The sequence below is a fragment of the Larimichthys crocea genome, chromosome VI (assembly GCF_000972845.2).
Source record: "Larimichthys crocea isolate SSNF chromosome VI, L_crocea_2.0, whole genome shotgun sequence".
Classification (NCBI taxonomy): domain Eukaryota; kingdom Metazoa; phylum Chordata; class Actinopteri; family Sciaenidae; genus Larimichthys; species Larimichthys crocea.
This window is the reverse complement of record NC_040016.1, coordinates 17923852-17949179: the sequence shown is the minus strand read 5'-3', so window position 1 is coordinate 17949179 and position 25328 is coordinate 17923852. Positions and strand designations below refer to the sequence as shown.

General features: G+C 40.7%; 2 protein-coding genes across 5 annotated transcripts; both read left to right on the top strand.

Annotated features, from left to right (window-relative positions):
* The first annotated feature begins 6402 nt into the window (after nucleotides 1-6402).
* On the top strand, nucleotides 6403-17199 carry LOC104929060 (nuclear receptor subfamily 1 group D member 1). 3 transcript variants are annotated; one of them, XM_027278967.1, is made up of 9 exons: nucleotides 6403-6526; nucleotides 6834-7260; nucleotides 12420-12731; nucleotides 12835-12923; nucleotides 13050-13194; nucleotides 14628-15202; nucleotides 15305-15490; nucleotides 15580-15790; nucleotides 15884-17199. In XM_027278967.1, the coding sequence occupies exons 2-9, from the start codon at nucleotides 7242-7244 to the stop codon at nucleotides 16078-16080; spliced, it is 1734 nt and encodes a 577-aa protein (XP_027134768.1). In that variant the 5' UTR covers nucleotides 6403-6526; nucleotides 6834-7241; the 3' UTR covers nucleotides 16081-17199. The 3 variants fall into 3 exon arrangements, with proteins under 3 accessions (XP_027134768.1, XP_027134769.1, XP_010741792.2); XM_027278968.1 differs by lacking the exon at nucleotides 6403-6526 and adding an exon at nucleotides 6538-6777 and having other exon boundaries at nucleotides 7016-7260; XM_010743490.3 differs by lacking the exon at nucleotides 6403-6526 and having other exon boundaries at nucleotides 6538-7260.
* Nucleotides 17200-20948: 3749 nt separating this feature from the next.
* faim2b (Fas apoptotic inhibitory molecule 2b) lies at nucleotides 20949-24067 on the top strand. 2 transcript variants are annotated; one of them, XM_019276687.2, is made up of 12 exons: nucleotides 20949-20998; nucleotides 21530-21578; nucleotides 21721-21788; nucleotides 21878-21942; nucleotides 22033-22086; nucleotides 22179-22229; nucleotides 22319-22358; nucleotides 22453-22490; nucleotides 22589-22676; nucleotides 22781-22876; nucleotides 23117-23170; nucleotides 23290-24067. In XM_019276687.2, exons 1-12 carry the CDS (start codon nucleotides 20984-20986, stop codon nucleotides 23437-23439), a joined length of 768 nt encoding a protein of 255 aa, XP_019132232.1. In that variant the 5' UTR covers nucleotides 20949-20983; the 3' UTR covers nucleotides 23440-24067. The 2 variants fall into 2 exon arrangements, with proteins under 2 accessions (XP_019132232.1, XP_019132233.1); XM_019276688.2 differs by having other exon boundaries at nucleotides 20954-20998; nucleotides 21533-21578.
* Nucleotides 24068-25328: the final 1261 nt, after the last annotated feature.

Below are 25328 nucleotides of genomic sequence, written 5' to 3'. Positions count from 1 at the left end.
GTTCGAGGGGTGGTCTCAGCATTTTCTCTCTCTCTCTGTCAGCATTTCCAACTGACATTCTAACAGGTGCAGTAACTGCTCTGCTGATTAGGGCTGGCAGTTGGTCCTGGTTGCTCGGCAATTCAAGCCTGCCTGAAGGAGGAGAGGCTATTTTCAAAATAAGAGTCCCTTCAAAATAAGACTTTGCTCATTGTAGTAAAGACATGTTAATTGCTAACATTAGCGGCCAATGCTTCACTACCTTGATCAGCTAGCGCGTTAGCGGCCATTTTAGCAGTTATTGGCACTTAATTTGAACTCGTCTGTCTAAAATGACAGACGGAGACAGCAGAGCAGCTAGCACGTTAGCGCTAGCTGCTGTAAAGACATGCTAATTGCTAACATTAGCGGCCAATGCTAAAATTGCGGCCAATGCTAATTTCTAGCACGTCAGCAGAATGAAATACATGTTAATTGCTAACATGCTAATGCTACATGCTAATGCTAATTAGCATTAGCCACTAAGAATGAAATACATGCTAATTGCTAGCACGTTGGCGCTAGCTGCTCCTGTGTCTAAATAAACATGTTAAAAATTTCAAAACAAATTTGAGGTGTGCTTCTTGAATACAGACCCCCGGCAACAGCCCACTCGTCACTCTCAAAATTTCTGCGGGGATTTTCTAGTTTATGTTAATATCTTAAATGTTTTTCTATCTCCCTGTGATGAACCACATATCCAGTCTGCTAGCAAAATCAAACTTGCATCAGGTGAAACGTTTGACTGTTCCACATATTAGAAACCAGCACGGAAGATGATCAGTGTCTGCACAGTCCAACCAACCAATATCCATGTTCAACAAATCTTTTTCCTTGCTCCGTCTCCACTTTCCTCATTACACTAAAACAAAAGTGCATGCACTAAACTGTAAGGATACAGCAGGGATGTTGGGGGAGTTGTCCCCCTCAGGTTAACCTGGCACCTCTTCACAAAAGGCAGCCTGTCAACAGATCTCAGCAGATCTTGGCTGCCTGCTGCAATCTCTGTCAGAAATGTAAATGCCCTCTGGAGGGTAAACAGGGGCAAGTATCAGACATGGGTTGTTGCTACCATCAAAGCAGTAGTAACTGACTTAGTTTTTGTTCATCAGGAAGGTAGTATCTGAATGATACTTCTTGTGTAATGCAGCCAGCAGGACAATATTTCATAGCTGATTGTTGATGTGTTTGTTTGTTTTTCCATTTTATTGTGACCAGCTGTTTCCTACATTCCCATCAAATGTCCCCTCAGGCACCAGTGAAAGAAAAATACTTTAGTGAACTTGAGCTACCTTCTGCTCAAATCACTACAGTGCAGAGACAAATATTTAGATTGAATGAATGAATGAATACAATCTCACGTGGATTATGCTGACACTGATTCACGAGGTTTATTCTCTTAAACAAGAGACATGAATGTTTGAGTTTATCTCTCTAATGTCACACAGGTCTGCACATCCGGGTCCAACCCATCATACATGTTATGTGAAATTTCAGAGGCATCACCAGTACAACGACTATTTTAACTCCAGTGAAATCCATCTCTGTTGAAATACAAGGTTCCTCTGGTCATGCCTACTGTAAAATACATTAGACCCCAACATCCTGTTTTGGCTTTGCTGGCTTTGTGGTGAACGAGACTTATGCGTGACCATTTCCATTTGTTTCTTAACGTGGCGGTTCCTGCTTAAACAATTACTGGTGAGACACAGAGAAGAGAGACAAGAAAGGGTAACGGCCAAACCTCGAGGGTCACAACACACAGTACCCCAAGATACCACCCTACCTGTAAACCCCCTGAGAGGTCTGCACTAGCTCTACACAAACATACCACTGTGGTAGCCCATTAGGGACAACGTCATATATGCACATAAACTGACTGGCATTGAACAGCTAATTTGCCATTGCCAACCTCACCCATGGTGTCACTTTTTCCTACAACTCTGCTGCCTCCAGACTCGCTACCAACCACCGGTTTCAAATCCCCATCCCCGACGGTTCTCATCACCATGGTAACTGTCAAAATGGAAAAAGCTGCAGTACCTCTTCTGCTACTACACGGCCACTAAATCTGAGGCTACTTTTGAGCGAGTAACGCCATAATGCAGTACAACAGGGTCGGTTCTTTAGCCATACAGAAGATAAAGAACCAGTAGCAATCTTTAAAACTTCAGAGATGAAGAAAGTGAGAGACAGTGAGAGGAAAAAATATGTCTTGCTGACATTACATGGATGATAGCCAAGGGCAGAGCTAGTACTCATTCTCCCAGGTGTTACTTGGGGCAGTAACAAGGTAGCAATAAGACTAAAAAAAAATCTTGTAAATTCCACAAGCCAGAGTATGTTTTGACAACCCCACAAATGCAAGGCCTCAGCACAGTGTGACCATATACCACCAACAGAGTAACTAAGGCTTGGGCACACATACTATTATAGCCCTATAACTCTAATTAGAGCACCAACGCTAATGTATCATGTCTAATTCAGCCCTCTGCATATTTGCTGATATAAACGCACACACCCACATCTATGCTGAAGTGTTGTGACAGCAGAGATTTCAAAGGCAATATACAAGTGAATTTAAGTCTTGTGAGGACTTGGAAAACTTGATGAAGTAGTCAACTAAAAATAAACCAGTCTTCACATACTTTTACCTACACGAGCACTGCCACCTTGTGGGAGATAAATAGTCCTGCGTTATAGAGCCACGGCTCTGACCCTGGCTTTGACATTACTGTTGAGAAGTAGTTGATAGGCATAATGAGATGAACCCAAACCTCAATAAATGAGCTTCTGCCAAACATGCAAACCTAAAATTAAAAAAAGACATTTAAAAAAAGTTACTATTTTTAATGAATAATCTCTTTTGGCACACATATATGCTACAATGCAGCACCTCCCCCAAAAAAATCAACAACACAGACTACATGGCCCAAATAACTCTTCATATCCTGATGACCCGATTCTTTGCTGCGTACAGTGACAACAACAATGGACACATCTGTCTAATCCACCAAAAAACGAGCTGTACCGCTTATTCCACCCACAGCGGGGCACTGTTTTATTACTTATTGGGTCTTCTGGAGGCTTCTGTATCAGGTTCAACATGTTTGTGTTGTATCCTGTATCACTCATTCATTCTAATTTTAAAATGTTGGGTCACTTCAGGTATGGGACATGACGTATTTTAGAACAGCCTAAAATAAAAAGCTGCATCTATTTCAAGATTACGCGCTTAAACTATTTGCATTCGTCCCATCAAAACAAACTCAGAGTGGAATTGTTTTGTTGTGTTAATTCATAGAAAATGGTGTAGCAAGCATCAAACAGGTTTGATTTAGCAGCAGGACTTTATGACCTCTTTAAACCTTTTTGATGCCAAAATAATGAAGTGTACAGTTTGTAATACTGGTTTAAGATATCACATTAAGAATCTCCAGTGGTGGAGCAATCACCAAAGTTTAAAATAGCTGATGCATCCAAGCACTGCATTGTCTTTTTCACAAGATACTTGCATCCTTCATTCATCCTTTTATGTACATTTTTCTATTTACAATAACTGACTGAAAAGAGTGTGGATATTTTATTCAAGCTCAAATAATCAACTCATTCAAACTATGTACTAGTATCAAGCACTGGGAATGATATAGTTATATTTTAAGGAGGATTTTGCTGCAAATATGAACTAAATGCTCGGAGGGCATGAATAAAAAGAGGAAAAAGTATCAAATGTGTCTCCGTGTGTCTAAAAATCCCCACTGAATCATGCATTCCTCATGTTTCAAACCACAACAGAGCTGAACACGCAGTATCAGCTCCTTGTTGCTCTAAAACTTTAACAGACTAACATTACTTCCACACTTTTTTTTTAAAAATGTAGACACATTTTGAGTGTTTGTAACAAAATGTACTTCAAATATCAAAAGTGAAATCATGCACTATGCAGATTGAGTTATATTGAGTTTTTAGGCAGGTTACTGTTGGATGATTTCATGTTTGAAATCTGTTTGATTCAAAAGTACAACATTTCTTGCTTGAGTAAGGTGCCTCAAAATTGTACTCCCATATTATCAAGTCAAATATTACCTAACCTGAGTGAGGCTCAATGCATACAAAGATGAGAAATATGTAAATATATTGTAGGTTATAATAATATGGGCTATAATAGTAAGAACATTGTCGAAGGCCCATGACAAGAACATTAGATCCCAGTAATCGAAACTGATAGCTACTAGCAGATGACAGTGAAATCCAGAGCAGGTAATGAATATGAAACACGCTGTGACCCCGTAGCCTAATTCCCCACAAGTTGAAGGCGTCAGTGAAGGCGTTTCTTTCTCATTCAGCTCACCTATCGAGAATAATAATAATACAAAAAAAACCAAACAGGTTGTGAATAATAACATCCCACCCAACCCCCGAGGGTGAGCAACGTGACCTAAATCTCACTCTCTACTTTAACTTGCCTGCCCCGCAACAGGAGGTGTGTTCATGTTTTTTTGTTTTTTGGTTCTTTCTGGCAGAACATCGCGTTTCTTTTTTTTTTTTTTTTTTTTGGAAGGGTTATTTTACGATGCTCGTGTATGCACAAGCAGCTCCTGACCTACATTCAGTCTGTCCCAGCCAATCTCCGGCGTTACTTTGGCTTTGAGCAAACACAATCTGCACGCAGAGAGAAAAGGAAACGTGACGGAGGGGAGGAGGGGCGGAGGGAGTCACGGTGAGCACCGCCCTGCCCGCACGTGCCAGCTCCGTCATGCAGAGATCGTCTATTTTTTTTATTTTTTTTTTTTTTTTTTGTGCAGATCGTTACACTGCAACACTTTCCGGTTAAACGATGGGTGGGCGTTCGTCCTCTGAGCGCATGCGCCGTGCTCATGCGTTCATGATCCTGCACGGAGAGGAAGGCACGTGGACAGGCACTGACACACTCACCTCACATTGTGGGATATTATTACTGTCTCTGATATGTAATGTATTATATATATAGACATATATATATTTAGGCCTCTATATATATATATATAAACATAGAACAAATCAACAGGCTTCAAAATAAAAAATATAAGACAGAGAAAGTAAAAAAATAAAACACAATCATGTGAGGTGAATGTGTCACAGCCCGTCCACGTGCCTTCCCCGCTTAATTATAGAAGACTGCACTGTTGATTTGGCACATAGGCCTACATTTTATTCACGCAAACTGGAACAGGAGGGGATTTTTTTATATATAGCTTTTTAAAATTCAGATTCATTTATTTGCATATATTTATTTCTACTATGCTGTTTTAATACTACATTTGTTTCCTAGGGGATCAATACAGCTGAACCTGATCATATTTTCCCATCTTAAGTGACGACTAATGATTGAATTTGAATATAAAATAAAAACAAACTAATATTTATTATTTATATTTATTATTTTTTTTAAATATATATTTTACGCTACTATCATTAATAGCGAGAGTATTTCATTAAATGTAAATGCAATGATAGATAGATAGATAGATAGATAGATAGATATTTTATTTATCCCAAAGGTAATTCAAGCATTAGAATTAACCTATAACACAGTATCCATATGTTAAAATTAACCTGAGATAAATCTAAATTTAAATATGTACAGAGATAGATAGATATTTTATTGATCCCAAAGGAAATTCAAGCATCCAGTAGCAACGTGCAAACATACATTAAACATACATTAGAATTGACCTATAACACAGTAACCATATGTTAAAATTAACCCGAGATAAATCTAAATTTAAATATGTACAGAGAGGTTAAACATTAAACATTTGCATAGAAGATAAATATATAACTGTGTGCTAAACATCTACACAAAAACTATATGTGGTGTGACAGACCTATTAATAAAGAGCTTTCTTGGCTTAAAAACAAATGAACAATACAAAATAAATAAATAAACCAAGGTGACTCATGTGACACATTTCAGCTCAGATGCACATGCTACATTACACGTGTCCACAATCTGAGGTATGCCCCCTCACTTAATCATTCCCATTGACGGTTAAAAAAAAAAAAGAAAAAAAAGAAATGGACTCATCGCCTTTGCGGGTCTTGCACAACGTGCCTGCAACACAAAGGTGAAATCATTGGATCTTCACTGGGTGGCGTCATTATTTGAAAATGGCTCCCCTTGGAGGCATTATTATTATTATTATGATTTATTTTTTTAAATAAGCGCATCACCAAACAAAAACCTGAGTCCAGAGACGCCGTCAGGAGTGAGACCTCTCCTTTCCTCTCTCTCTCTCTTCCTCCTTTCCTCGTTTCCTTATCGCCGGAGCCCAGGCAGCTCATTAGCATAAAATGTGTGTCAGTAGGGCAGCGTGCGCTCACATGCCATGCGCACATGCTGTAGAGCTTTAACCAGCATTCCAATGTCGAACGAGCCCAATGTGCCGTCTCCACGCGGGGCTCTCAGCCAATCACGGAGTGAGGAGAGGAAAAAAAAAAAGGAGTGGGGGCACGAGAAAGAGAGGAGGTGGGTGAAATGTTTTCAGAGAGCGTGACAGAAAGAGAGAGAGAGGAGAGAGAGAGAGAGAGAGACATCCCTGATACACATCAACTAACAGGCGAGGTTGAGACGGGACACACGAAAAGAGAACAGAGAGAAAAAAACCTGGTCACATTTCTCAGGCACCTGAAAACGTGCTGGTTTATTTTAGGACGCGTGTTGCTTATTGATGAGTGGAGGAGTGTTTAAACTACTTCCACTCTGCTCATGTTTTAATGGTGAGTGTACATGGTTAAGCAGCTGGATGCTTTTTTTTTCTGTGTGTGTCATTTAGACAAACCATATCCAAGTGATATCTCTGAGCAGCACAGCCTGGCGTCATAAGGTGCGCGCAGACGGGAAGGAGAACCGAGCAATCGACTCACCTTGGAAGTTATTTATTATTTTTTTTGCTCCAATTTCCTCTTTTGAAAAAATATTTTTCACTTTTTTTCAAATTCTTCGCTTGTTCTCAAGAACCCAAACCACCCAATGCCCTGTGCACACTCCTGCTGGTCTGAGCTTTTGGATACACTCTTTATGCCTTGGCAGTTCATGACTCTTTCACCCATATCAACGAAACTCCTCGGTGGCACGCAGAGGCAGCATTAAAGAAAAAGAAAAGAAAAGAAAGAAAGAAAAAGCGTACTAGAGTTTAAACGACACGGAACACAAAGTGAACAACATCGATCTACTGGGAAATATGGACAACAGCCCCGGTGGTAAGTAAAGCTTTTTACGCATGTCTCATTGTTGCTTGAATTCACTTGGAAAATTCGTTTCGGTGCCAAACGGCGGTAATTTAAGAAAGCAGGCAATGGTGCATTATGGGAGCCGATGTCACCGCACTTTCTCCACGTCAAATGTTATTCTCGATGCAAATGTATTGCTCACTTTAAAGGGATGTTTTATGTGTGATTGCATTTAGAAAAACCTGCATATATATAGAGAGATATAGATATATATGTGTGTGTGTGGGTACACTAAAGCGCATACATGCATTGATGCCTCTGTGTGTTTGTTTTTTCATCCTGTATGTTAACACACATTTATCAGGACACATGAAGCTGCTGTGTTTTGAGTCATGCTCACGAATAACACACACACACACTATGGAGTGACCATGTCAGGCTTTTAACTGTAATTCAGCTTTGTAACACATGGCATGTTGCCAAGTGCATCTTGGGCTGCAGACAGTGAGTTTTGAGTGAGTGATCTGAGGACGGAGAGAGGGAAGTCCTCTCTCTCTCTCTCTCTCTTTCTGTCTCTCTCTCTGTCAGTCTTTTCCGCGGACTTCCGATTCCCTCCATGTAAACAAACTCACGTGAAGCGCGACCCAAAACGACCCTGACCGGGCACGTTCTCCAACCCACGGTCGCCTCTTTTCTCACGTTACTGATAATCAGATGAATCACACACTCGGTCCACTGTACTGTCCTTTTTGGTTGGGCTCCCTAAAGATATCCCAGCGTGTGGGAGGGTTTAATATGTTGTTGTTGATGTATGACTCATCTGATTTGTATGAATATTATAACATTTTTCCTTTCCAAACTTTAGTGTGTCAAAGGCGCAGTCACGCCCACTGAGGCAAAAAAAAACAAATAACCGGTGCCAAATTTCACATCAAGATTTTCAGTAAACATCCGGTTCTGGCAGGACCCGAATTATGACCCTATTAATGTAGAGGGAGCATATGATGATGATGATGATGATGATGATGATGATGATGATGATGAATGAGCAGCCATATCTTACTTATTACCAGCCGGTCGATATCAGTTTTTAAAAACAATATCAAATGATTATCTCTCGAATATAGGACGGCAGCGAAGAATAATAATAATAATAATAATAATTAATAATACTAATAATAATAATGGCTCTAACGTCCTTGACCGTCATCGCTTCTCATCTATTCTCCTCCCCGGTGCACCCTGGGTAAAAAACCGGTCGTGATAATGTTGGAAATCATGCGCCTCTTTTTTTTTTTTTTCAATACGCAGTTACCCCGCCTCGAGCTTACAGCACGTGTATACAGCCTCAGTATCCACGTGCCCCGCTCGGTTCCCCAGCAGCACCCCGCCCCTCTCCGGTCGCTCCCTCTTTCTTTCTCCACGCGCGCACACACGCACGCACGCACTCTGCTGCTCGCGCGCTCGGCACCGCACGGGGATTCCTCCGTGTTCTCTCCGTGCAGCTTGGTCAGTGGGTCAGAGAGAGGGTGATCAGCCTTTCCCCTCTCTCCTCCTGGTTGCTAGATCTGCTTTGGACATGTTGATTAGTAATAAGCAGAGAGAGGCTTGTTTAATAGTCAGGTGTGGTTTGTTTGTTTGTTGTCTGCAGTGACACATTAACCTACATTCTTGGGTTTGGGGTGACATGGCTAACCAGTTCTTGTTTTTACTGCGCACACCACAATTTTTTATTTCAGTGCTGGTTATCGGCTAAATGAATCATCATGCAGGCATTGAGCAATATCAGTGCTCACATAATCATTTTTTGGTACAACATAGTTAGATTCAACACAATTGAAGCTGCGGATCAGTGAAATATTATATGATAATCTGAAATATTGTGTCTCTAAATGAATCATCATGCTATGTGACATGATCTGTGGAATAATTGTTGTCTCTTTTCTACAAATTCAGTTTCACAGCAGTCAAATTAAGGTTAAATGCATTAATAAGACATGATAATAAATCATCAGTGAGTGCCTTAATCAAATATAATTCAGTTTAGTGTACTGTCAAGAGAAGTCATCCACAGAGTCTCCCCTCAACTTCACTGCTTCAAGATTTAACAGTACAATTATTGTTTAGTAGTATAGTAGTTCTCAGTATAGTTTTGCGTCTGCAGAAGGGATGATTACACAGTGCAGCGCTTTTATTAGTAAGAGATGATCATTGCCGACAAGTGACCACATTTAATGTAACCTCCAGTGTTCAGAGAGCTGGCTCTGTGACCTAAAAGCAGAAAATGGAACAGCAAGTATCTTTTTTTTTATACAAATGAATGTGTCACAGGTGTCCTTCGTTCCAACACGAACAATAAGCCTAATGTTTAACTCTGATGCCAGTCCTGAAACCAGAGTCCTCGTGGTAGTCAGCTTGACAGATGATCACGCAGCTAGGTAATTCACATTAAAAGCCGAGCTTGATTCAGGTGACGGATAGTGTTTCTCCAAAGAGTGAGTGTATCCTTCTTCTATGACGTATGTACGGGGATGTGTCTTTTTAAACTTTTGAACTCCTTTAAACACAAGTTCAAACTGGAACAGCGTGCAATGGAGTCATATGATCATGTTTTTTATTTTATTTTATAGAGCAATAAACAATCACCAGGGGGGTTCATTAAGAAAATTTTGCCCTCGTATTGTTTTCACCCATCCTGCTTTTAAAGCCCTTCATAAATAGACACATGACATGTGGGCAGCTGTTACACGTGGAGTGAGGCTTACTGCCCATGTTCAGTTGTAAACTCACATGTAGCTGGAGTTAAGGGGAGGGGTAGTGTCTCCCCTCTAGACTTCATATGTACATAATGTCTATACAGTTTGCCTGCCATCCATGCGTGCATGCATGCCCAGGGGGTGGGAACACATGAGAGGGGAGGTCATAGAGGATTGGCAAAAGGAGGAGCGGAAGAGGGTTTTTGTTTATTATGTAGTCCTTATGGCTCTGTGTGTATTCACAGGTCACATGTTGTAACCTGTGCCTTTTGTACAGCAGGGGATGGTATTCCCAGAGCTCGCCCTGGCTCCCAGTCAAACCGGATTCCAGGAAATAGCTGTGAGCAAGAGAGAATATGAATAGTTTTTTATGCCAGAGGGGGCAGATACAGTGAACGTAGAAAGTGGGTGTGCACTTCATGTGACTGTGTGTCCTCTGCAGTTGCTACGCAATGTCCATAAAGTTTTTTTTATCTTTTTCTCACACGAACACACAGGAAACATAAACGGGCACATGCTACATTTCAAAGTCTGATACCAGAGCTGCCTACCACGCATAAGCTGTCAGGCCACCAGGGTACCTCGCATTCAGTGTTGACACGTGTGAGCTGGGGAATTAAGGAGGCACTTCGAGTTAAACAGAAACGCAGCACGTGTTTTCTCAAGGAGAGAGAGAGAGAGAGCACAGGAGACTCAGATGATTCAAGGACCTTGAGAGGAAATGCGCACAGCATGACAGTGTAGACCTGAGATAACACTGCCAATTCACATTTAGTCCCTAAACTTGACTGCAGTGACCTGTTGGGCTGATGTTGTACGTGTCACAAAGCTGTTTTCCATGAAAACATCTACGTCTTAGACCAAGTGACAGTGACCCACAAAGTGCAAACGTGATCATCTCGATATGAGTCAAGTGACGCAGATTGTGAATGAAGAATGTGGAGCATGCCGTTTTAAAGGTTTTGGCAGGCAGGCTTTCATGCTGAGGTATTTAGACTTTTGACACAGTGATCGAACGGCAAATGAAAAGCAGGACAAACTCTGAACTCAAGATGTGGATCATCATAAGGGGGGCCACCGAAACAAGCAGATATATAAACAATATATATATTCTTAAAATCACAAATGTCTGCGTTAGTAGAGATTCTGTTCTCGTGACTGTTTTTAATTTTATTTAAAGAATTATGTCAAGCTTTTTAAAGTGAGTAAATACATTTAGTGCGTTTGCATTTGCCATGAACACACTGGTGTGATATCATTGCTAAATAATAGTCATTTTTATTTACTAAAGCAAATCGAGTGTGTCGAAATATTAGCCAGCAACAACGTGACTGTCACCCTCTGCACAGTTTCTAGTCACTCTGTGGAATGCAAAGACATAAGGTAGCTGTGCCCTGCTCCCCCCCCCTCACGTCTGTAGTCACAGCATTAAAGCCCTCTTCTATTCCAAACGTGATCAGCCCTGGCGCTTGTTATTGTACTGCTGCTGCTGTTGTCTACACGGGACTGCGCAAAGAGCCTTGTGAGCCGGGCGGGAACTGTGTCAAGAGTCCATGTGAGCTCCCGGTCAGGTGGCTGGCGGATAGATGGGTTTGCAGGCCCGCAGCCAAACTGGGGAGGGAGGGAGGGAGCGAGGGAGGGATGGAGGGAGGGAGGAGGCAGGAGGGGGAGGAGGATAGAGACGAAGGGAGGGGGCGAGATGAGGGAGAGGAGAGACTCAGTGCTCAGAGCTAACAGGAAGGGAGCTGGCTGGCTCAGCCTGCACGTGAGGGGCAGTCTTTCATCTTGCAGGGAAGAACTCAGTCTGCAAAACAAGGGATGGGTGTTGTGTTCAGGGGTAATAGGGCATCTCCGACTTGATGTGACATCTCTAAACAAAGGCCTGTTTATGTATAATATATGTTTCTATGGCACTCATTGAGAACATATAATGACTTAATATTCTACATAGATAGTCTTTGCTGGGGTATGACACATTTGAGGATACTGTGTCACAGAAATGTAATATATTTGTCAATATATTGTAAGATTTCTTTTTTTATGATAAAATAACCTGTGCGTGGGTGTTGGCCCAACCCACAGATAAGGGTATTTATCTTACCTGGGCATTGTGTATTCAGCATTATTTATTCACATAACGCTCTCCAATGAAGCCAAAGGATCAGTGTTCCATAAAAGCAACACACCCACTGGCGTGACAAAGCCTTTTTTTTTTATTTGATCATCTAACAGATTAGACTCTCAAATTTCTTGTTGTCGCAACACGGACAGGGTTTTGTGTGTGGTTGTGGAAACCTGCCAAGTAGGCTCATTGAATCAAAGTAGAGCATCGCTCAACACTTCCACTCCCACTCACATTGTGCTCGTGAACATCGTCCTAGATGTAGTTCAGTGAACTCAGTTTTTTTTTTTTGCCCCTCTATGTTCCTCCAGGTGGTGTCATCTTGTATGCTGGTTCGTCCGGCAGTGCCAGCCCGAGTCCTGGCAGCCCTTCAAGTGGATACCAGACCCAGTCGCCCTCCTCCCACTCGCAGCCTTCATCCCCAGAGGGTGTCTCCTTTCAGGAGATTGGGGCCCTGAAGCAGAGAGGGGAACAAGGGGGAGGAACTCCTTCCCCGCGAATGGTCTTCCAGTTTCCTGAAGTAAACAATGCTCCCGTTTCGCAAATAACGACGGTATCATCGGCAACCTACAATCATCCCACAGTGGCCAAGAGACCTTGTGGCTTCACTGGCACATTCACCAGTAAGTACCCCCTCAATATCCTTCATGTTCTCTTCTGCATTTACCTGCCAGCACTTTTTATATTGTATTTCTCAGTGTTGATGGATGTATGCCTCTTTCATAGAGACCGGAGGTATGGTGCTTCTGTGTAAGGTGTGTGGGGACATTGCATCTGGTTTCCATTACGGTGTACACGCCTGTGAGGGCTGCAAGGTGAGACTTGAACAAAGACAGTATTAGGTCATGTCTTTGTTTTCAGTAGATACATGCACACAGATACGTGGCCCTCAAAAGAAACCTAACAATGTCTTTCTTTCTTTCTTCTCGTGCCTTCTCCAGGGTTTCTTCAGGCGCAGCATTCAGCAGAATATCCACTACAAGATGTGCGTGAAGAATGAAAAGTGTCTCATCATGCGCATGAACCGAAACCGGTGCCAGCACTGCCGCTTTAAGAAGTGTCTCTCCGTGGGCATGTCCAGAGATGGTGAGAGACAGTGTTAATGTGTTTAAAGTAGATATTTAGACGTATGGGAACTAAAACTGAAATGTATTTTCCCCTCTATGTTCCTACAGTAGAGGAGAGGGGTTCATTGATTCATGTATGCAGGGCTACATAGAGAATCAGATGTGAGAGCAGGTGGCCCCTCGCCACAGAATTTCATTTTCTCCTCATCTTCTTTCTCCATTCCCCTCCTTTTGTCTTTTGTTCCCCTCTGTCGTCTTCTCTCCTTGCCCTGCTGTCTGATTTATGGCAAGAGGAGCCCGAGTGTCCCAGTAGTCATCAGTCATAGAGAAACTGTGACAAATATAGTTTATTTTGGGAAACTGGGGCACAAAGTTGTTGATTACCCCATGTGTCCACCAAGATGTACAGTCCTACCTATTTATTTTTTCCCCCCAACAATGACACTTACAAACAATCATTTCAGATGTAATGTTATTCTGCCTTGTTAATCATGCAAACCTGCAGTGCTTGACTAGAAATTAAAATAATATTAATACATTTAATCTGCTCTACTGCATCATTTCACTGCAGGAGTCCGATCTCCCGGGATGCGGGCTAAACTAGGTGATAATAAATCATGCTTTTTTTTTTTTTTCTGGAGCAAACATTTTTAGCTGACCCAAAAAAGGCAAAAAAATGCGGCAGTGAAAAATCACCTGCTAATTCATCAGACCGCAACATGGAAACTTTATTATTAATAAGCAGATTTGATCCGTTTTCAATTTCCTGAATACGCGCACAAATTAATTTAAAAAGAAAGAAGCGTGCTATTAGTTCTACCCACGTTACCGACCCACTCGAAGACATAACACCTGCTCGCGGATACATTTTTGACACCCCCCTCAAAAAATAAAAAAATCACCTTCAACCTCTCTCTTCACTTCTCCTGCAGCCTACCTTGGCTTTCTGACCTTTCCACTTTTCACTCACTTTGCTGTTAATGACATCATGTTTAGTGCTGTTGGCCCAGTGACCTACTTCCACAGAAAAAGAGAAGAGCGAGTGCTCAACTAGAAGACCGAAAGGGAGGGAGAGAGACGGGGGGTGTAGCATACAGCATGCTATAAATAGTGCTGTCAGTGGAGGTGCAGCATTGAAAAGGGGGGAAGGGAGGATTGGAAAGGCTAGAGATAAGAATAAGGCAGTCAGATGAGGTGAAGGTTTATGTGTCCGTGTAGTTGTGAAACAGCTGTGATGGACACAGAATAGTCAGGGACAGGAGGAGGTCTCAGGATTAGTAATCCACAGGAAGAAGTGGCTTCTTCTCTATACTGGTTGAATATGAAAGTCTTTATAGCTATGTATTTATATAATGTATTAATTCAAGTCGTGCCAGTGAGGAGCTGACAGCAATATCAATGCCTGATGCCAGTAAATGCTAACAGGGGATGCTCCCTTCTGTTTGTCCTCAGCTGTGCGTTTTGGGCGTATTCCCAAACGGGAGAAGCAGAGACTGTTGGATGAGATGCAGAGCTACATGAACAGCCTCAACGAATCCGCCTCCATGGAAATGGAGGTGTCGCCTCCCTCCGACGCCCCCTGCAGTCCACAGAACCAGACGACTGAAGGAGCGGGCTCCGTATCGCAGTCTTACCGCGGCAATTTAATGAACAGTGACGAGAAACCGCTCAAGATGGCTGCCGGAAACAGCAACGTCGCCACTTCGTCTTTCCAGAACGGTTCAGCGCAGGAGCCTTCCCTGTCGCACTCAGCAACCCAGACTCCAGTTCAAGGGGAGCAGGCGAACCTGACATCAAGCTACCATGTCCCTACAACCTGCCCTGTTGGGCCCACCAACAATGAAAACTCTGCTAACACTAACGTCGATAACGCCAAGTACAACTTCTCCTCCAATCAAAATCAGTGTCCCTTCAGTGGCAGCCTATCACATCAGTCCTACTCAGCCAATCAGAATAGTTACCCAGCAAGGGATTCCCAGAACCAAAGCCCTTGCCCCTGGAAGTTAAATGGAGGAGCCAAAGTGCTGGTAAGACTTTTTTTTATTACCGAGTATGTGAGTATCTATCAATTTAGTGTCAATAAAAAAAAGTCCATAACACATCTTATAATTTCTTTGTCTCTCCTGCAGGCGTGTCCACTCAATTCATGTCCCGTGGCTCCGGCCAGTCGCTCCAGTCAGGAAGTGTGGGAGTCTTTCTCCCAGTGCTTCACCCCTGCTGTTAAAGAGGTAGTGGAGTTTGCTAAGAGCATCCCAGGCTTCCAAACACTCAGCCAGCACGATCAGGTCATGCTGCTCAAATCTGGCACTTTCCAGGTATGTCCAGTTAAATCTGTTGCTACATTTCTACTTTTGATCCATTGTGAGTGTTTTCTGATGCTGACCTGGTCTGATTCTGTCTACAGGTTCTGATGGTGAGGTTCTGCTCACTGTTTGACCCCAAGGAGAGGACGGTGACCTTCCTGAATGGGCAAACGTACTCACTGGCATCACTGAGGGCTCTTGGCATGGGCTCCTTACTGGACGCCATGTTTGATTTCAGCGAGAAGCTAGGATCTTTGGGCCTGGAGCCAGACGAGATGGCCCTGTTCATGGCTGTCGTGCTGGTTTCTGCTGGTAAGACATACTCATACATACATGTATGCATACATATATCCGTATGCACGCATTTCCCCTGGTCTGACCTCGATTCCTCCTCTCTTTCTGCAGATTGCTCTGGTATAGTGGAGGTGGGAGCAGTGGAGCAGCTGCAGGAGAATCTAATAAAAGCTCTGCGCTCTCTCATCACCAGTCGCCGCCCAGACGACAGCACCCTCTTCTCAAAGCTGCTGTTACGTCTGCCCGACCTGCGCACCCTGAACAACCATCACTCTGACAAGCTTTTAGCTTTCCGCATAGATCCTTGAGTTCAAAGAGCTAAAAAACTGACTGAGGTATCTGCTTTGGGGAAACCTCCATGGTTCCCCATGCAAGCCTGGCCTGCCACATACAGTACACTGGCCTATGCATGATGGACAGTTGTTGTGGGAACTGTGCCAAGTCTAACGCTGCGTGGAAAAAATATCAGTGAAGGATGTAGGCACAGTGGGAGGTGGAGGCTCCTGAACTCAAACCGATTCCTTCTCCAGTTGTTTCCAGGATTGCTAGAAAAAAAAAACCCCAACAACTATCAAAACATAAGAGTTCTTCCTTGGTTTTCTTCAAATCAACATCAGACCATCAAGTCATCACCTCTCCCTCCCGGAGCTTGTCATAGCCAGCTTTCTGTTCTGAAGACTAAAAAAGAAGAAAGAGCCTGTTATTCCTCCCTAGACTTTACCCCCCCCTCCCTATCCCAGCTCACAAAGCTAACAAGAGGGAAGCACATCCTCCCGCCCAGAGAAAAAGGAGCATGTACAAACATTCACCAATCATTCATCCAGCAATGACTACTTACAGTACATCCATGCTACCGTGTGTAAAAGGGCACTTTCCATACATTGAGAAATCAATACATAACATAGCAATAGAAATGTCTGATACACAGTTTGGGGGGAGGACGTTTGTGTATGCCCTGTTGAAACGACATAAGCTATTTTTCACAACATGTTGTCATGTGGGAAAACTTCATGAAAAATCACCCATTTGTGATTGAGAAATGTATAACATTTTTAAGAAATGAGAGTAAGTTGCATTGTATTTGTATGCGGTAATCAGGGAGAAATTATTGGTCATTTTAGACCATGTCCGATGGGGTTATATGTTGAGGTGTTTTTTTTGTTGTAAATTTTGTATATTACCCTTGCTAGTTTGCAGATTCTTGGATTATGTAAATGAAGTTAGTATTGATGTCACAAATAATAGATTGCTCTACAGACTGCAAAGAGAAAGCAGCATTTAAACCATGCGCTCTGAGTATAAACTTTTTATTTGAAGATATATAATTGAAATAAATGTATTGTCGACTGACTGCATCACCTTGTGAATATTTTGTAAATGTTTTCTGGTTACACCATAGAGTACCATTATTAAATAACATTATATAGCATTTTCTTTGCTTGTGCTCATCTTCTTTTTTTCTTGAACGTTGATGATCCCCGTCAGTATTGCTGAGGCATACCATGGAGCCGTAGCCTAGCAACAGAGGCAATCAGCCAATTGTGCACCAGATCTGAGAGCCATCATGGGCTTATTACTAATGAGAGACAACGCTTTAGTTTTTTGATGAGAAAATGTAATGCAAAGGGCTGTAAATACAAGGTTTAAAGTTCTTTGACGCCGACAGACAACAAACAAGCAGGCATTCAGAGGGAAGCTATAAACTGAGACGGATTCTGTTGAGTGCAAATATGCAAATATGACACTGTAGGTTAATTTTGGACGTGAGTATGCAAATACTGTGGAGGTGAATAGTCAGGGTGCCAGACAGCACAAGGCAAAGCACCCACGTCTGCGATCTGAGAGAAACTAGTACAAACGTTTTCCATAAACAGAATTCCGTCATCAAGTCTGTGCATGTATGTGAATTATATATACCTTTAATATCAGAGAAATACAAAATGTCTTTTGCACAGAGCAAAATGATAAAATGAAGTCTCTCTGAGGTATTTATGATCGACGACCCTCGCCTTAGAAGAACCTGTGACTCCTCATATGATTATCAGGAGGCACATATCCACCAGTATGTTCATTTCAATATTGCAACCAGATAAAAGCAATAAATCTCCTCCACATCAGGTGACTCTCTGGCAGACTCTAGCAGCAACAGCACGCAGCTCCCTGACAGTGCCAAGAAATGAAAAATGACGCATCAGCCATAAGCTACCTTATGACCTCCATTTACTTGTACTCGAGTGAACTCTTATTCGAAAACAAAACTTAAACTAAAACTCTCCCACAGTAAAAGTTTCAGCACTGTCTCTGCTGGAGTGAAGAACCAGTGTTCTAGTCCTTTCTATGAATCACGTTGTGGTCTTCACATGCCACCTACAGGCCAGGACAATAACAACAAGAACACATTTATTTTATGATTAGACACAGGGGCCAGGATTATTACTGAAACCAAATGTCCCATCTGTCACAATCAATAATACCAACCTATTACTCCACAACAGCATAGACAAATGTAATGGTAGAGGTGTGTGTGTGTGTGTGTGTGTGTGTGTGTGTGTGTGTGTATCACAGGGCATCTTAAAGGATCTAGACCATGACCAGGTCCAAAGTTCATTCATGACCTTAGAAACAACTGTTTAAATAACAAATTTCACCATGTCTGGTCTGTTTAGTAGCTGCTCTGGAGCTTTTGACCACATCACATGGTCTTCTTCAGCAGATCGAAGATACCACACACACATCATTTTCTTTTAAAAAAAAATCTCATGGCGCTTTAACACATAATAAATAAGCACACTGACCTCATTGGATTGATATTGAGTTTTACATTTTTTTAAAAGGAACCAGCTTGTTTTAGATTATTTTATAAAAGACCAATATAATTCATAACCTGCTACTCTCTTCCTATATGATTTTAAAATGTAACTCAGCGAGTCAAAAAAAAACAAAAAAAAACGGAGCATTTGCTATTCTTCCTAGAACATAATGCACAAAACTCAGACTTTAACTTATCTTCCTAGAACATAATGCACAAAACTCAGACTTTAACTTAAATCTGTGTCTTTGCACAAAACTCAATGTTCACATTATTCTTGTTTACCTTGCAAAAAACAATTGGAGGAAGGGAAGATAGTGTGGATTCCATGCTGTCACCATCAAAAGTCAAAGAGACAGTTTGTCTTATCCCTCTGGTCCAAAGGTCAACTTACTTCCCTGGGCAAAGAAGCAAAGGACAAAAATACTCGAGGGATAATAATATTATGAAGATCCCTTCTTTCAGCTTTGTACTAACTAATATATTATTGCCTACTGGCGCTATCTACTGGTCAGAAGAAGGAAGTACACATATATATTTTTTTCTTGAACATGTTTATGACATGAGGTATCTGCATATACTTTTATAATGAAATAAAATTTATATATCATTCACATCATTATATAGTGTCAGAATTATTTCATTTTTCTCTTCCTCATTGTTGTATGAAAGTATCAATACAACACTGAACACACAAAAAAAATACTTGAGTCCCATCAGCTAAATGTATGTAGCAATAAAAATAAAAGTACTTATTCTACAGTAAAATGGCTCTTTAGTTTTACTGCTGCATTAATATGTGTTGTATTTTAGTTGTTTTTTTAAATCATTTGAATTATTTTATATACAGTTGACTAGTTTTATCTACATTAGTGCATCATATTCTGTACGATCAGTATATGTTTGTAGCATCGCTGTCCTATGAGAACCGTATATCACGTTTTAGTTTCAAGTTTAAGTTTATCAGGAAAACACAAATTCAGAATCATCACATGGTTTGCACAGGACAGGAAGGCTATGGGAAAGTGTAATCTGAAGATTGACAAGTAACTAAAGAAGTCAGACAAATGTTAAAAAAGAAAGTGCAATATTTACCTCTGAGATTCAGTGGAGTTAAAGTATAACGCTGCATAAAATGGAAAAACTCCAGTAAAGTACAAGTGCCTCAAGTTTAGACTTGTGTACCTAGTACTTAGCTAGATGTACTTAGTTACATTCTGGCATAAAGTAATTCATTCAAAATTTCTTAATATGTTAAAAAGAAAGAAAGATGTAAAACCTTGAGTTACTCCACAGTGACTCAATGAATGAATGAATAAATGAATGAATGAAAGAAGGAATGGAAACACTGGTTTTGTGGTTTCAAACATTGTTTATTTAGAATAAAGATCATATTTCCTGAAGTATTCAAATAATGTAACATTATCCACTTTATATATCCTAATTCATACATTTTGCTGGCTGTCAGTGGAAGGGGAAACCTTGAAATGTGATCACTAATTATCTTTGTATGTGTGTCCTCACTTCATGCTCTGTATTGGTAGTGTTGTGTCTAACTGTGTTAGCAATTCAAAGGTGGGCGCCTGCCGGTAAATCTCATTATTACTGTTTATGGTGAGGTTATGTGTGCACTTCATAATGTTCTTAACTTCAATCTAATTAGTCTGTTACTAAACCAGCCTCTTACACAAAAAACATGATGTCATGTAGTTCACGAGGTTACCACTGTTGACAATCATCACATTATACATGACTAATAAATACTAGTCTACTGTTACTTTTTTGATCTTTGATAAACAAAGTTTTATACATTCTAAAATCTCTTGATAATAATATATTGATAATGTATGCAAGCAGATTCACATGTAAAAAGGCTGTCGGCTTTGTTTTAATGATATATTCTTATAATGCTCAAATATCTTCTGTGTCTACACCCCTATTTTTTCTCTTAAAGTGTTGCAAAATATGTTACGTAACGCATATGTAATTCAGATATGTAAATCCTTTGAATCTTTCTGATTAGCTCTAGGATGATTAACTGTCCCAGGACAGTTTGTAGCATCAAAGTGACATAAATGACACCCCTGTTTAGCAACAACAGTGGTACAGTCTGACTTCATGTAAGTGCTCTGAGACTACCTGGACTTTACTGGAACGACCTCATTAGGCTGAGCGTGGGGTGGGTGTAGGATCAGGGTTAGAGAGAGATTAACCACATGGAGGCCTATAAAGCTTCAGTGTAATCCGCACACTGGAGACAAACTCAGAGCAACAGCTATTTCCACAACAACACTTTTGCTCACCAGTCGCAGTGTTTGGGAGCACACAGGCCTCATTAAACAAGAGAAAGAGGAGCTGAGAGAGCAAAATATTTTACGTGTGACTTCAGAAAAGGAAAAATCATGAAAAAAGGAAAGGTATGTTTTTGACTTTCCTTCCTTAAAGTCACAATACAAGCTTTGTAATGTAACGTGTAGGGATTTCTTTATAAAGATCTGTGATATTTTAATATCATTTCATAAGTTTTTTTTTAAATAACTGTAATAGATTACTTTGAATTCAAATTGTAGAGATCTGGCTCCAGATGTTGCCATCAAATATCAGATATCAGAAACAGTTCTGGTCTCTTTTATTGAAAACAACACAGCAAAATAGGTATAAAAGGTATATACAGGTATGAAAGAGCTCATTTAATGAACATTGGTTTCTCTGTGCTACAGCTTTAGTGTCGCCTGGCTATGGAAAAAAACAGAAGCCCATCACATCCATCCTAATCCTTTGAAATAATAAATGTGAAGGCTGTTTTGTAGAGAAATAAATAAAAGTAAAATTAGAACCGTACTGATTAATGTGTGTGAGTTAACACCATTTTTATTTTATACAGTTTGGCTTCTCATGTATCTCATTAAAAGTTGTAATGACCCTACTAAACCAGAATTCAACCCCAGCAGGTCGGCGATGACAATGAGCCCCCGACTTATCTGGAAGCCACTGCAGGTAAAAACTAATCTTTGTATGTTTTTCCTCTTAGTCATAACTTGTCTAGTCTTGTATATAAAGTATATATACTTACATAAAGTACCGGGTGATGCCTCGTGCATTGTGATTTCTCTGAACGATTTTTTTCCTCTTTCTTCAGGCTATGGAGAAATGGAGGCCCAGTTCGCCTTTGACGACAAAACCATCAGACGGACCTTCATCAGGAAGGTACAAACACTGTTTGTGACATTATGACAGCAGTTTATAGCAGCAGTCAGACTCCCCGTTGCTCTGACACAGTGTATGTCCTCCCGCAGGTCTACGCCATCCTCATGGTTCAGCTGCTCGTGACAGTGGGCATAGTTAGTCTCTTCTCATTCTGGTAACTAGTCTACTCTTTATCAATGGTAACATTTTTTTGCCACTTTGACACGAAACTGATTATTTAACATGTTATTCTCTGTCTCCACAGTGAACCTGTGAGGTTTTTTATTCAGACTCATCCAGGCTTGTACATGGCATCATAGTAAGTGAAAATACGTCATAGCTCACATCATAGTGTCGCCTTTTTTTTCCTCTTACTTTATTGATCACATCATTTTCTCCTCTTCTCGCCAGCCTCACGTTCTTTGTAACCTACATTGCACTCAGCTGTTGTGGAGACCTGAGGTAAGGTTTCATTGCATTATAAATAACAACACAAATATTCATTAAAGCTCATGAATAGTTCTGTTGACAAACTGGTATCACATCAACAGGAGGCAGTTTCCCTGGAATATTATTTTGCTAGTTCTCTTTGTAAGTATTCCTCACCATGAAAACATAAAATTATAAAAAAGATTTTTACATATAAAGCCTAACTGTGGTGACCTTTCTTTGCCCTTTCCTACAGACTTTGAGCATGGCCTTCATGATGGGATTTATGTCAAGGTAAATACATATTATGATGCAAGGCGGGCGTTTATGTTGGTGTCTGACACATTACTACAATAAAAGACAGAGAGTGTGACTGACTTCTCTTCCTCCAGCTTCTACAACACTACATCAGTGGTTCTGTGTCTGGGAATCACAGCTTTGGTGTGTCTTTCCGTCACCATCTTCAGCTTCCAGAGCAAGGTGAGAAAAACACGCTGACGCTGAACAGATTTTGTTCAAGGATAAACAGATGAAATAAATCAATCTCATCCTATTGCGTCCTTGTTTTCTCTCTCCTGTCGCAGATCGATGTCACATCCTGCGAGGGTGTCCTGTTTTCTCTGTGTATGGTCATGCTTCTCTGTGCCATCACCATCTCCATTGTCGTCCCTTTTGGATATGTAAGTTCGGCTCCTCCATCCAATCAGTTTTACACACACACCTTTCTCGAAGAAGTCTAAAATAGCTGATAAGTTTAACAGTTGCAGGCTAATGCCTCGAGTGATGCAGACTGTATTTGGGTGTGTGAGAACGGATTAGCCTTGCAGATAATCTGGCAAAGCGCTGCGCTTGTCTTTCTTAAGTAAGCATCCTGCTATCCTTCTTAACTGTGTTTTGTAATGCTTTGTCTCACACCACAGGTTCCCTGGTTACATGCCATTTACGCTGTGGGAGGAGCCATCCTCTTTACTCTGGTGAGAATCACAATTTCATCAAAACCTCAGCATTGTCCAGCTGAAGTTTTTTTTAATTATTATTATTATTGTTCATTTACTCTCCTTGTTTTCTCCCTCTGCCCCTCTTTCCACCACAGTTCCTGGCATTTGACACTCAGCTGCTCTTAGGGAACAAGCGCTACAGTATAAGTCCGGAGGAATATATTTTTGCCACCCTCAGCATCTACCTGGACATCATCTATCTGTTCAGCTTCCTGCTACAGATCATGGGAGGAGGCCGAGAGTAAAGAACCACTTTTGTCTCTGCAGCTGCAACTAAACCTAACAACCAACTTAGATGTATTACGCTTGTGAAAAAGATGACACGGATATATAGTTTTTGAAGAATCTCTATTTTTTTTTGTATATACATGCATCAAAACTATATAAACAAAGTGAGAACAATGTGTTTGTTCTCTGCTTTGGTTATGTATTCCTGCAGCTGATAACCTTATTGGTTGTTCACTGTATTCTCACAATTCCTGTTTATTTGTTTTTGCATTGTTCTGGGGTCTGCACTATCCTACAGTTGTGCGTTTAAACAGTCCTTTTATAAGTGGATAACTCAACAAAAAAACACAGCTGACTATGCTCCATTTCTTTGGCTGCATTACTGTATTTCTCCATCAATTAGCCATAAATGATGAAGCTCAGCTCGGCTGAGTTTGCTTTAAAAACTGTAGATAAAGTTTTTTTTTTTACTTGTTTTTAAATCTCATTATCATAGATGGATGCTTATTTGGAGAAAATACTACATCAGTGAAATAAGGGGATTTTATATCAAGACTTCACAAACCACAAAGGGAAAGAATATATATATTTTAATAACATATTTTATTTATTAGAGATCTGTTGCAACTTCTATTGTAACTTAAATGTGGCCTTTTGGATGTGTTAGATAATTATTTTTAGTATTAGAAATGTTTAAACTGTATAGAGAATAAAACATGTGGAATATTCATATTTGTTTTATAAATGAGCTGTCCGTTTAATTCTGGCATTATTCAAATAAAACTCACACATGAAAAGTACTGTGTCCTGCATGTGAAAGATGGTCATTACTATGCTTAAGTGAGAGAAGTATGAGAGAGAGAGAAAATGCTGAGACCACCCCTCGAACAGGAAGGATTTCTGGCCAAACCGTATTTCCAATCATTGAACCGGCTTAACTTTGAGCATCCTGAGCCCTTCCTGAACGTCTACATAGTTATTTTGTGTTGATAAAGTGAAGAAATGTGACCTTTAGAGCGATTCAAAGAAGCGTTACTTCTGCTTTCCTCCAGAAATTTTCCCGCCTTTTTAACATGGCAGTCTGTGAGGCTGTGGATGGGTGTTGGTGGCGCATCTTTTTGTGTTACGCCAAAACTATAAGGCTCACAGCTTTAGCAGACGAATGTGAGTGAGAAGACACATTTTCCTACGTTTCTATGTATAAATCATGTCTGTAGTGGGGCATTTGAGGCCATGGTAGTCGAATACGTTTTATTTTTTCACTGATTTTTCTCTCTGCTCCTCACTCTAGCTGATGATGTCATCCACTCTAGCTCAAACATTCCGCGCAATACACATCCATTATAAACCCACAAATTTGAGTAAAAACCTGCTTAACTTTAAGCCTTGATAGTTTAAAAATGTTAAAAGCTGTCGATGAGTGAAGTGAATCCCTGAAGAGAAGGCAAGAGTACCTACATTTTAAAGGTCAAATGAAGTCTCTCGGTGAAAGTATGCCAGAGCAGTTCATTGTTAAAAATGTCTGTTGAATTTTTTTTTTCGGGGTTTCCCATTCATTCCTATTAGCAATTTTTGGCGAATAAATTTACAAAAAACCTTACATGTTGATAAGGATCTCACCCTCATTACAAATGAATATTAGATTTACATCTTTACTGGGCACTGCGCTGCCTTATCTTTGACTCGACACCTGAACAAAGTTTTTATATAATAGTTATCATATATTAATAGCAATATGTTTAAACTATAAAACTTGCATAGAAGTTTGCAATATTTTTAGGATGGACAGATGATGAGTCAGCTTTGACCAACTGAGCAACAGATACAGATAAAATATGTTATGATGACATCTACTGATGCACCTAGTAGGTGTCCGCTGTCAATAATGCACTCTTAATAGATTTTT